Source organism: Sesamum indicum, linkage group LG6 (genome assembly GCF_026168435.1).
Source record: "Sesamum indicum cultivar Baizhima isolate 11 linkage group LG6, ASM2616843v1, whole genome shotgun sequence".
In the NCBI taxonomy this organism is placed as follows: Eukaryota; Viridiplantae; Streptophyta; class Magnoliopsida; order Lamiales; family Pedaliaceae; genus Sesamum; species Sesamum indicum.
The window spans coordinates 4,794,994-4,808,685 of NC_142662.1; the positions used below are offsets into that span (position 1 = coordinate 4,794,994).

The following is a 13,692-nucleotide window of genomic DNA, read 5'->3' on the forward strand; positions in this document are numbered from 1 at the left end:
TAATATAATAGTTTGATTTGAAAAAAATTATTTAACTTTCAATAAGTTAGTTATAAGTCAAATGGGGTTAAATATAAATGTATTAATTAATTTTTGTTAAAATCAACAAATTTAATGAATTTTTATCGGTGGATGAATCAATAAAGACATAAGGAAACGTCAGGAATGCTAAATTAATTTTTTAAACTATATATAATTTATGTATAATTAATTCAAAATCATAGCAAAAGTTGTATCATTGTCCCTAATAAAAAGTGGGGGACTTAAATTAACCCTCTGCGCAGACGCCGAGAGAAACAGACAGTTCATGTTCACATTCCGGGCAAGTAGGAATCCGTTCACATTGACAAATATATACAGCCAAGAACGCCAAATAGACTAATCTCCCTCTGCTTGTTCTTCATAAATATACAAATAAGCATTAAATACAGTACAACGATTAATCCAACTCACACACCAATCCATGCTACACCAACCCACCATCTGTCTGTTTTGGGCATCTAATGTGTATATGTTTTGCAGTTCTCATTCATCTAAATCTTGATACATATACAGAGATACACACACACACACACATTGTGGTAACTTCATCTCAGCATTTGTACTTTTCACAAGAATCAAATCTTGTACAAAAACCCACGATGCGAGCTTCAATTACGACACTCGTTTTCTTGATATTTGTCCATTGTTTGGCCTGCCAGTCCCAGCAGGTTCCACGGCTCGACACCCTCAAACCAGGAGACAGGCTAAACTTTTCATCTCAACTGGTTTCCGCCAACGGGATGTTCAGCTTAGGATTCAGTTCCTTGGACGGTGCAGGTAATGCTTACTTATCTTTGACTTACACGAACAGCAGCATCGTATACTATTATGTGTGGATTGCAAACAGGGATCGGCCTGCTATCAGCGGTCTGTATCCGTTTCTCACTGTCGACATCACGGGGAAGCTGGTTATCGGGCACGATTCTAATGGAGGAGAATCCATCGAGCTATATGCCGGCGAATCAAGCAAGAAGATTAATGTATCGGCCACTTTGTTGGATACCGGGAATCTTGTAGTAAAAGAGAAGAGTTCTTCAAATGGTGAAGTGATCTTATGGCAAAGTTTTGACCATCCTACCGATACTCTTCTTCCAGGGATGAAACTGGGCGTCAACCACAGGACCGGAAGAAATCAGGTACTCACTTCATTTTTCGGGCCTAATAATCCGGCCTCTGGAGCTTTTACTCTCGAATGGGATCCGAGTGAAGACAGATTGTTAGTCAGACGACGAGGCGTCCTTTATTGGACGAGCGGCAAGCTGAGGGATTATTACGATGAGCAGAGCGGTTCGAGAGTTAAGGAGTTTGACAATATTCTTCCAAAGCCGGATCCTGCAAACTTGAACTACAACTTCAGCGTTGTGACGAGCGATGATGAGGAATTCTTCACGTATTCACTCATAAAGATTCCGATATTGACGCCTGACAATCGGAAGCTTTCAGCAATAAGGCTGGATTATCAGGGATATATATATGATACGGACAGGCCTACTATTGCAAAGGCTGGTTTTTGTTATGGTTACGATGAAACTCATCATGGGTCTGCTGCCAACCTCGGCTGTGAGCTAAGAAAGCAGCCCAAGTGCAGGAATGATGGTCAGACGTTTAATCTTACGTATGGGGACTTCAGGCATTTGAATGGAACACCAGCTCCGGCTGTTTATGACAGTAACTCAAGCCTCAGTATGAGTGACTGCCGAGAGAAGTGCTGGAATGACTGCGAATGCGTTGGCTATACGAGTGGTAATGTAAGTGGTTGTGCGTATTGGAGAGGCAAAAATTTGGAGTTTGTGCAGAGTGATATTCCCTATGGTTTACTAGCTAATACATATGTTCTTGATAGTTCTGCACCTTCGAGACCAGGTTTGTTTTTTATTTAGCTCATGTGCATAATGTATACTCTTTAATTACACTCTTATATATATTTTTTGGGTTTAATGCAATTTAACCCTATGATATTGCAAATGGGCAAATTATTTCCCTATTAAAGAAACTAGCAATTTAAAACACAGATGGATAATTTGCATATTTGCAATATCACATTGGTGTAAATTGCATTTTTCCCTATATATATTATTACTAATTAAAATCTACTACTGATCATTAACTTGAAATTGTATGCTACCTTATGACAGCAAAGAAGAGACATGTTGAGATCATCTCAGCTGCAGTGAGTGTAGCAGTGCTGTTTATCTTGGGCAGTATTGTTGCTTTGTTCGCTATCAGAAAACTTAAAAAGGGTACGTATCCATATACTAATATAGTAAAAAATAACCCTAATTGCTAATTAACTTTGGGCATTTTTCCTCATCATCTTAATTCTTGCGTAGATCATCTTACAAGGAAAAGGAAGGAAGATCAATTAAGTGACCTGCTGACACTAGACGGATATACAGAAATGTACGAGCTCGAAAGTGGAGGAGCGAACAATCATCATGATCTTAGAATGTTCACCTTTGCATCAATCCAATCTGCTACAAACAACTTTTCCCAAGACTACAAACTGGGACAGGGTGGTTTTGGCCCTGTTTATAAGGTAAAAAACCCATTCATGATGAGTTTAATCCTAAAGTATAATTAAAATTAATTTAGAACAATAATCCTAATATTAGTTCACATGTTATAGTTATGTTTATTCCTTTTTACGTGCAGGGAAAAACATCAGAAGGTCAAGATATAGCAGTAAAACTTCTTTCTCGACAGTCCGGACAAGGATTGCTCGAGTTCAAGACCGAGCTTATACTCATTTCTAAACTGCAGCATGTGAACCTTGTCAAGCTTCTTGGTTTCTGCATTCATGGGGACAACAAAATGATAATCTACGACTACATGCCAAACAAGAGTCTCGATTTCTTTCTCTTCAGTGAGTTTCTGTTCCCATCTTACTTTCCTAATTATAGTTATATATGTAATAGTAATGTATAACAAAATGTTAATTTTTGCACACTGCATGCTTGACAGAACCATCTAACAGGGAGCGATTGAGTTGGCAGCAACGATTCAACATCATCGAGGGCATTGCTCAAGGACTACTCTACCTTCATAAGTACTCACGGTTGAGGATAATTCACCGAGACTTGAAACCAAGTAACATATTACTCGACAAAGATATGAACCCTAAGATCTCTGATTTTGGTCTTGCTAAAATCTTTAAGCAGAACGTGAGTGAAGCTAACACAATCAGGCGTGCTGGAACATAGTAAGTGACGAGTTAACTAGTAATAATCTTCAAATATTTGTATGGCCTTTCTTTTTTAATTAATTGATTGTGTGTCTGATCATCACAGTGGGTACATGGCTCCTGAGTACGCGATGCAGGGTATATTCTCCACAAAATCAGATGTATACAGTTTTGGAGTTATAGTACTTGAGATTGTTAGTGGTAAGAAAAACAATGGCTTCCACCAAACCGAAGGCCCTCTAGACCTAGTCGAACATGTAAGTTTCATTCATGAATCTATATATATATACGCCTCTTTCAAAATGAAAAAGTGTATATGGAATAATTTTTGCAGGCTTGGGAGCTCTGGAATAAAGATTGTGCACTAGAAATAATGGATCCAACATTGAGGGGTTCATGCATTGCAGATCAAGTGCAACGATGCATCCATGTTGGGCTCCTATGTGTCGAAAATCATGCAGCCGATCGACCCACGATTGAAGATGTTATATCGATGTTAAAAAACGAAACGACAAGTGTATCGATGCCTAAGAATCCAGCATTTATCACTAGAAATAGTATATTTGATGAAGCAGAAACAAGTAGATCAGAGAAGCTGTTATCACCAGCTTATGAATTCACAGTTACTGAAGTAGAAGGAAGATAGCATCGCAGTACTATTATACAATCTTGTGTTAATAAGGCTATTTGTTGTATGACATTTATGTGTAGCTTATTTCTATTCATTTCTATTTGGTGTTGTTAACTTAATTTGTTTTGTTGAAGTTTTGGTTCAGCTGCTGCAATGTTTCCTTTCTGGAATTTTTCCTTGCTGTTTCAAATTTCTTAGTTGTTTGCCTGTTTCAATTACGTCGGGTCAGTAGTATTTGCTGATTTTTAGGAAGTTGATGAATATGGAAACGTGCATATTTCATGTCCTCCATCTTATTTTTTTTGCTTTTTCTGTTGGTAGTTTAGGTGTATTTAAACTCATCACCATGCAAAATTTGAAATTATACTTTTCTTAAAAGAAACTTTTGTAATTACAATTGTATTTTATACGAAAATTCTTTATTTATACTTGTACGTTTTTCATTGGAATTTAGACGAAAAGTGTTAACGTCGACAAAAAAAATTAAATTTCTAATTTTGCCCCTCATTCCATGTGCTGCATAATTTATCAACACAGATTCCTTAGTAATAGTTTTATACTTGTAACAGGACAAATGTAATATATATAAACAAGTACCTTCACATGTATAGTGACAATGAAATGACGACAAAAATAATCACCACTATATTCGTGCTGTTATATAGATTTATCACTAATTGTAGACAATAATAATTTCATATGCATTTTTTGTCATTAATAATTATATTATGAAAAATCAAAATTATTATCAATTTAATATATATCTTTAAAATGATGTAGCTTGCAACTCGACCTGTGCCTCATTACCCGAGGTATTGTTCATTCTTGCTTTATATAAGCCTTACCATTTTGTTTTGAAAGGCGTTTTACTAGAAATAGCAGGCCTTGGGGTTTATAAGTCACTCATGCTCCTCGTCTGCAACCAATGTGGGACACTTACCTACATCAACAGTCCCTCAGATGAGGGGTCCAAAAGGGGCACATGGCCTTGTTCCACAAACAATGAAAAATGATGCAGCTTGCGATTTATTATATTTGTTAAACTTTTCTCACATTGCATCCCATACATTTAAATTTAGTCCCATTTGTAACACTTTTCTCACATTACATCCCGTACATTTAAAAATATTCTCAATATTAGTTCCACGTGACTTTTTCGTACATTTTTAAACAAAAAAGTCACGTGATCGTTAGTGAGTGCATGTATTGGTTTGTTTTAGTGGGAAGAAAAAACAACTTTGTTAAGGAAAAATGGAGACTGGGGCACACACCAATATTTTTGCACCGCAAAAATTAATTTGGCTTGCTGTTGAGGAGCCCACGTCCATCGAGAGTAGAAGAAGTTGGGTAAATGAAAAACCCACGTATTATTATAGGAAGATGATGTATTTGAGGACTTAATGCACACAGAAAACTTTCAGGTAGAAGATTCTACAGTTGTAGAGACATTGTATTGGGTGTGACTTTTTGTGTAGAAGATCTAGTGTTGTTATACTTGGCTGCAAAGAAAAGTGAAGAGCATGAAAGAAGAAATAAAGAAAAGCTTCAAATAGTTATTACAATATTGCAATATAGAGTGAAAATGTTGTTTTATGTATAGATGATGTCTTCGATATTTTTCTTTTTAGTCTTTTGGGTTGAGACATCTTCTCCCTTTCCACACTCCAACGTACAATATACCCCGATTTTCTCTTCATTTTCTTTGATTTTAAGTTTAGATATGGGCGGTTTAATTGTAGGGTGCTTGGTTTGGGCTAATTTGTGGCAGATCAGGGCAAGGGAAACAAAATCTTCATTTCTTCAAGTCAATATAGAGTGCATGTAAAGGTCACGTGCAATATGTTCTCCCTAAGAATAGCCTTTAACGGCCACTCTTAATTCACGTGACTTTTCTGTAAAAAAATTAAATTGAAAAGTCATGTTGGGACTAACATTAAAAAAATTTTAATGTATGAAACAAAATGTGTAAAAAATATAATAAATGGGATTAAAATGACAAAATGCAATTTTTCCAAAATGAGATATTGAGACTTATAAGTCATTCAAACTTTTATTTGCAATCAATATAAAACGCATACCGAATATCTAGTGACAATTTTAAAATCACAACTTAATAATTTTTTACTAACATTAATTATCATTTGTTGTAGTGAAATAAGTTTGTCTCAACAATGTTAGAATTTTAACTTGAATTAAACCCATATAAACCTACCTATCTCCGGTCATTGTATCTATCCATATATAACTTGACAATATCTAAAAGCAAGTCCACACGGTAAAGTTTGAACAAACCACTAAACCATAATTAATTAAATTAATAGCCATCATTTGTGTACCTTTTTTTCTTTTGATAATTTAGTCATATAATATCTATAACGCGGTACAACACAAACAAAATATTTTAAAATATGTTAAAGTAATTCTTATGAGAATAAGGCTCAACTTGTGGGACTTAAATTGTGAAAATTCTAATTCATATTGAGTTTAATCAAATTCGAACTAATTATATGATAAGTATAATAACTTGTTGTATCATTAGTGCATAATTCAAAAAAAGTGACTGATTACATGAAAAATATATGATACATAATTAATGTAATTTGACCAAATTTGATTGGTATAAAAATCTTACCTTAAATTAACCCCTCGGCGCAGACACAGAAGAAACTGAGGATTCTTGTTCACAAGCTTTCCGGGAAAGTGGGAATTGTTTCATATTGACATGTACAGCCAAGAACACGAAATGGACTAATCTTCCCTCTACTTTTTCTTCATTATTCAGACTTCAATATTACGAAAAACAACTAATCCAACTCACACACCATTAGTCTGTTCTTGGGGCATCTGATGTATATATGTTTTGCAGTTCTCGTTCATTAGAATCTTGATATATGTAGACAAACTCACACGCACAGACAACATACTGTACTTCATCTCAACATTTGTAGTGTCGCAAGAGTCAAATCTTGTACAAAAACCCAATGATGCAAGCTTCACGTAAGACACATGTTTTCTTGATATTTGTCCACTGTTTGGTCTCCCTGTCCTGGCGGGTTTCATCAGTCGACACGCTCAAACCAGGAGACAGGCTAAACTCATCATCTCAATTGCTTTCTGCCAAGGGGATTTTCAGCTTAGGATTCGGTATCCTGGACGATGGTAATGCTTACATAGCAATAACTCATACAAACAGCATATACTTTCCCGTGTGGATTGGCAACAGGGAGCAGCCTGCTTTCGGAGGACAGGATCCGTTTCTCACTTTGGACACCACGGGGAAGCTGATTATCGGGCACGGTATGAATGCCAGAGCATCCATCGAGCTATATGCCGGAGAATCAAGCAAGAAGATTATTAATGTGTCGGCCACTTTGTTGGATACAGGGAATCTTGTAGTAAAGGAGTTGAGTTCCTCAAATAATGAAGTGATCTTATGGCAAAGCTTTGATCATCCTACCGATACTCTTCTTCCAGGGATGAAACTGGGCGTCAACCGCCGGACTGGAAGAAAATGGATACTCACTTCATGGTTCGGGCCTAATGATCCGGCCCCTGGAGCTTTTACTCTCGAATGGGATCCAGATGTAGGCAGATTGTTAGTCAGGCGACGAGGCATAGTTTATTGGACGAGCGGAAAGCTGAAGGACTACTACGATGATTGGTCCGGTTTGAGAGTTAAGGAGTTTGACAATATTCTAACGAAGCCGGATCCTGCAAACTTGAACTACAACTTCAGCGTTGTGAGGAGCGGTGATGAGGAATACTTCACGTATTCGCTCATAAATGTACCAGAATGGACGCCTGACAACCGAAACGTTTCAGGAATAAGGCTGGACTATCAGGGGTATATATATGACAGGGACAGGCCTACTATTGCAAAGGCTGGTTTTTGTTATGGTTATGATGAAACTCACGCCAACCCGGGCTGTGAATTAAGAGAGCAGCCCAAGTGCAGGAATGACGGTCAGACGTTTGATTTTACGTCGGGGGAGTTTAGGCATGTGAATGGAACACCAGCTCCGGCTGTTTATGACAGTAATTCAAGCCTCAGTATAAGTGACTGCCGAGAGAAGTGCTGGAATGACTGTGAATGCGTTGGCTATACGAGTGGTAATGTAAGTGGTTGTGTGTATTGGAGAGGCACAGATTTGGAGTTTGTGCGGACTAATCCTCCTGATGATTCACTGCCTGATACATATGTTCTTGATTATTCTGCACCTTCAAGCCCAGGTTTGTTTTTTATTTAGCTCATGTGCATGATGTATGCTTTTTAATTATATTCCTATCATATCTATTAAGGTAAAAAATCATTTTATCTTCTAGTTATTGATATTTTTGTAGTTCGTCGCCTAATTCCTTTCTGAAAAATTCTTGTCCGAATCTGGTTTAGCTTAACCAATTCAATCACAGAATAAATGTATCACATCTGCTTTGTGATTGATCATTTTCCCTAAATCGTACATCAATCACATGGCAAGTGTATTGCACTTACCGTATAATTGATTCGGGTTTGATCGAATCGAATTCGGGCAAGAATTTCCCTTTAATTTTTGTTGTTGCACCTTTTCATTTATTTATCCAAACTAGTCTTTTTAGAAAGTGCTGATTTTGCCCTTGAAGATAGCGTGTGACCAATTTTAAATGGAATTCTTTACCAGAAAGTGATCTTAATGATTAGATGCAAAATGGAGCAGAAAAAACAGAAATTGGTGGCCATATTGTTTGCACTAAAATCAACTACACTGATCATTAATCTTGAAATTGTATGTATGTTACCTTATGACAGGAAAGAAGAGACATGAGATCATCCGTGTTGCAGTAAGTATAACAGTCCTGCTGTTCATCTTGGGCACTATTGTTGCTTTGTTCGTTATGGGAAAAATTAAAAAGGGTACGTCTCCAATAATAATATAGTAAACAGTAACTCTCATAGCCAATGAACTTTGGACATTTTTCCTCATGGTCGACCATCTTACAGGGAAAATATTGACGGAAGATCAATTCGATGACCTGCTGACACTAGACGGATATACAGAAACTTACGAGCTTCATCATGCAGGAGCTAAGAATTATCATAACCTTAGATTATTTAGTTATGCATCTCTGCAGTCTGCTACAGACAACTTTTCCTCGGACCATAAATTGGGACAGGGTGGTTTTGGCTCCGTTTACAAGGTAAAACTAAGACTCTATTTACTTTGTTGGATTTGATACATGATTGTTAGGATGACTCGACATTAAACATGGGACGGGATCCATTATGAATTAATTGGGCAAAATTATATTTTCCATCACCTAAATTAGGAGAGTCCATATTTTTTTACCTTTGTTTTATGCGAATTTTAAAATGGTGTTAAAAAATTTTTTTTTTTCTACACAGTTAATTTCATAGTAAAACTTTTTCTAAAAATAGGCCAGAATCACGTATTCTGTATGTGGCCGTTGTTTTATTACGACAAGTGGCTCTTGAAATTAAATATGTCAAACATTGAAATGTTGATACCAAAAGTATATACATGGGGAAAATATTGGGGAAATGGATTGGATAAGCTATTGGGTCTATACACTTAGTTCCAAAAGCAATGTTTTGAAAATTGGACCAGTGATTGAATTGGATAAGTTATTGGGCCATTGAGTCACTGGTTCGACCAGTCGAACTGAATTGGAAAAATCAATTAACTCGAAATATATTATATATATATATTTGTAACGTATCAATACATTATATATCAATTTAGAGAAAAAAAAAATTAGTCAATTAACTTATTCAATTTTAGTCCATTAACTCTGATAATTACCATATTTTCTACACTATATTTGAAAAATGGTTCAATTAGGACCAATTTAGAATTTTGGTGTCTATTTTTCAACCAATTAAACGGGAATTGCTAATGTGTCAGTTAATTATTTATTTATCCGACGAAATGAGCCATGTTATTGTCTGATGTGGCTAAGAAGTACACTAGGCAAGTAGGCGTCCTACATGGAATAATTGATATAAACATATACATAATTATAAAATAAAATTATTTATATAATTAATATAAACTTAAAAAAAAAGAATAAAATCCTACCCTCCCCACCTCCTCTACCCCCAGAGAGGGGGGGGGGATGGCCGTCACCCAACGCACAGTTGAGCGCCATTTGGTGATGGCGGGCAACTCGTTGTCGCCCGAATGACGATCGCCCAATTGTGGGGTGGGTGTTGTCTCCTTCTGTGGCGGGGTGGAGATTTATTTATTTTTATTTAAATTTATATTATACAGTATAATATTTTTTTTATAATTTATAATTATTTTTAAAATAATAAAGTTTAGTTTTACAATTTTATGTATTATATGATATAAAATAAGAATTTTATTTTTTATAATTTATAAGCATTTATAATTACCACAATTTTATGTATTTTTAATAAATTAATATTTTACTTATTTTTTATCTATAATTTTATAATTAAATAAAATAATTATCTATAGTATAATTATGTATATTTATCTCTATAATTTTATGCATTTTTTATCTATATGTATAATTATTGATAAAATAATAATTATTTTTATATTATTTTATTAATTCATAAGTATTTATAAAATATTGATTTATAATTATATATAATTTATGGATTTATATATTTTATTCTAATTTATAATATATTTTAAAATGTGTAATGATTATTTATTATATGCATGTATAGACGACGTGTCACAAAAACTAGTATAAAATATAAATTCAAAGCTTGTTTTTATGCAATTTGATATTTTTTTTTCTTTATTTAAGTGTTTGTGTTGGAGAGAAAATATAAAAAAAATATCCACTTGAGCTAAGGTATTTTTTAGTGCCACATGGGATAAATTAAATCATGAATAAAATAAGTGGGCTAAAAAATATAATAACTCAAAAAAATAAGTTCACCTCATCTGCTTCGTCAGACTTTGATGCCATGTGGGTTAAAAAAATCCCCAAATTGAAGCAATTTCAGCAAAAATTGAAAAAATCAGCCATTGGTATACCTAATTGAAAGCATTTTTTCAATATAATGTATAAAATATAATAATTATCATAATTAGTGGACTAAAATTGAACGAGAATTAAGTTAATGGACTAAAATAATTTTTTCATCAATTTATCAAAACCCTATTGGCTATTAGCCCAATTGAAAAAATATAAGTCAAATATAAATATTTTACACTATAAATATGAAAAGTTTAAGCCAAGCTTATTATCCCATATTGTAAAAGTATAAGTCGGCACTTTAAACTATAAATATAGAAATATTTAAGCTAAGCCTATTATCCCACATTGAAAAAGCATAAGACAAAACTTAATTAAACACTTTAAACCATAAATATGAAAAAATTTAAATCAAGCTTATTATTTCACATTGAAAAAATATATGCCAAGCTAAAACTCTCTTGGCTATAAATATGTAAAAACTTAAGTTTTTGACCGATAATCGGGTCATTGATTTTGGCCAGTTTTTACCGGTCCGCATTAATTTTGGCCACGTTGATTTTGGACATATGAATTGGGCTGGATACATGATCAGTTCTTGATTGAACGGCCGATCTGGTCTGATTATGAAAATATTGCCCAAAAGCCACCCTTCGTTGATAATTAACGGCCACGTGCATGATACGTGATTTTGTCATCTAATTTTTGTTATGAAAAGTGGGCTACGGGACTGAATGTGTTGAAGAATTCGATTCTTGAACCATTTTAAAATTTATGATGAAAAACGTTAACCCTTATCATGTGGGATCAAACATACAATTTACCAAATTAATTGTATGTTGATTACTTATTAAAATAAATATTATCATGTGTTTACAATGTGACATAAAATTAATCAAATCGAGGAAATGTGCATAATGCGCGCCTTGGGGGATTTGAATTATAATACACCTTACGTTTCAAGTTAAATATAAATAAATAAAATATAGATAAATATATATTATGAGATTAATCCACTCAATTAATATATTCCAACTTCCTAGGAACTAACTACTCAAAGTATTGAAATTAATTTAGAAGAATAATCTTAATTTAATACGCATGCATGTCATAGTTACATTTATTCCCTTTTTCCCTTTTCGAACAGGGAAAAACATCAGAAGGTCAAGATATAGCAGTAAAGCTTCTTTCACGACAGTCTGGACAAGGATTTCTGGAATTCAAAACTGAGCTCATACTCATATCTAAACTGCAGCATGTGAACCTTGTGAAACTACTTGGCTTTTGCATTCATGGACACGACAAAATGCTAATCTACGACTACATGCCTAACAAGAGTCTCGATTTCTTTCTCTTTAGTAAGCAATTTCCAATTACTCACTAGTTGTCTGACATTGCGTATTCAAGTATTCGTACAAATCTAAAGTTTTTGGGCACGGCCATAACAGGTCCATTTGATAAGGAGCAACTGAATTGGCAGCAGCGATTCAACATCATCGAGGGGATTGCTCAAGGACTACTCTACCTTCATAAGTACTCACGGTTGAGGATAATTCATCGAGACTTGAAACCAAGTAACATATTGCTTGACAAAGATATGAACCCGAAGATATCTGATTTCGGTCTTGCTAGAATCTTTAAGCAAAACGCAAGTGAAGCTAACACAAACAGGCGTGTCGGGACTTAGTAAGCAACGAATTAACAAAGATATGATTGTTTTGAATGTTTTTTAGTTCTCTATTTATAATTGATTGTATATGTCTGATCATTACAGTGGTTACATGGCTCCTGAGTACGCAATGAAGGGTATCTTCTCTACAAAATCAGACGTGTATAGTTTTGGAATTATAGTACTTGAGATCGTGAGTGGTAAAAAAACAATAGATTCCACCAAATGGAAGGCCCGCTGGACCTGGTCGAACACGTAAGTTTCATTCATAAATGTTTCTTTTTTGTTTTTTGGTACACCATTTCAAAAATGAAAAGTGTATATGGAATAACTTTTTCAGGCGTGGGAGCTCTGGGGAAAAGGTTTCGCACTAGAAATAATGGATCCGACATTGAGGGCTTCATGCGTTGCAGATCAAGTGCAACGATGCATCCATGTCGGGCTTCTATGTGTGGAAAATCATGCAGTCGATCGACCCACGATTGAAGATGTCGTATTAATGTTAAAAAACGAAACAAGTTTACCAGGGCTCAAGAACCCAGCATTCATCGCTGGAAATAGTATATTTGATGAAGTGGAAAAAAGTACTTCAGACAAGTTGTCATCAGCTAGTGAATTCACAATTACTAATATACAAGGAAAGTAGCACTATGTATTATACAATCTTGTGTTAGTGAGGCTATTTTTGTTGTATGATGACATTTATGTATAGCTATACATCAACTGCATATTCTGCATGTATATAGTTTGTTTTTATTTGGTGTTGTTAATTTAGTTTTCAATTTTATTTTGATTAATAATTACATTCAGAATCCATCTAAAAGTACAATATTATACTTTCTCCCAAAAAAAGCTTTTGAAATTATACTTACACCTCCTTCGAGTATTCTCGATTTATAACTGTACCTCTTCTATTAAGGTTTGGACGAAAAATATTGACGTTAATAAAGAATTTATATAAACTTCTAATTTCACCCCTCATTTAGCGTTCTGTATAATTTATTAGCAAAAAATATCTAATTTATATTTTTATACTTGTAATGAGGTAAATATAATATATATATATAGGCTTGGGAGCTTCGGAGAAATGGTTGCGCGATAGACCTCATGGACACAACGTTGAAGACTTCATGTATAATAGACCAATTGCAAAGATGCATCCACATTGAACTTCTATGTGTTGAAAATCATACAATCGATCGACCCATCGTTGAAGAT

General features: G+C 34.6%; 2 protein-coding genes across 2 annotated transcripts; both read left to right on the top strand.

The window, feature by feature from the left end:
- Nucleotides 1-300: 300 nt before the first annotated feature.
- On the top strand, nucleotides 301-4,014 carry LOC105172838 (G-type lectin S-receptor-like serine/threonine-protein kinase CES101). Its single transcript, XM_020697502.2, has 7 exons — nucleotides 301-1,905; nucleotides 2,178-2,282; nucleotides 2,373-2,578; nucleotides 2,695-2,905; nucleotides 3,004-3,241; nucleotides 3,330-3,480; nucleotides 3,558-4,014. Exons 1-7 carry the CDS (start codon nucleotides 504-506, stop codon nucleotides 3,867-3,869), a joined length of 2,625 nt encoding a protein of 874 aa, XP_020553161.2. The 5' UTR covers nucleotides 301-503; the 3' UTR covers nucleotides 3,870-4,014.
- Nucleotides 4,015-6,516: 2,502 nt separating this feature from the next.
- LOC105172839 (G-type lectin S-receptor-like serine/threonine-protein kinase CES101) lies at nucleotides 6,517-13,248 on the top strand. Its single transcript, XM_011094416.3, is given in 8 exon segments — nucleotides 6,517-8,084; nucleotides 8,641-8,745; nucleotides 8,833-9,029; nucleotides 11,953-12,163; nucleotides 12,254-12,491; nucleotides 12,580-12,680; nucleotides 12,683-12,729; nucleotides 12,815-13,248. Coding segments are annotated over 8 exon segments (2,454 nt in total). The 5' UTR covers nucleotides 6,517-6,835; the 3' UTR covers nucleotides 13,121-13,248.
- The last annotated feature ends 444 nt before the right edge of the window (nucleotides 13,249-13,692 follow it).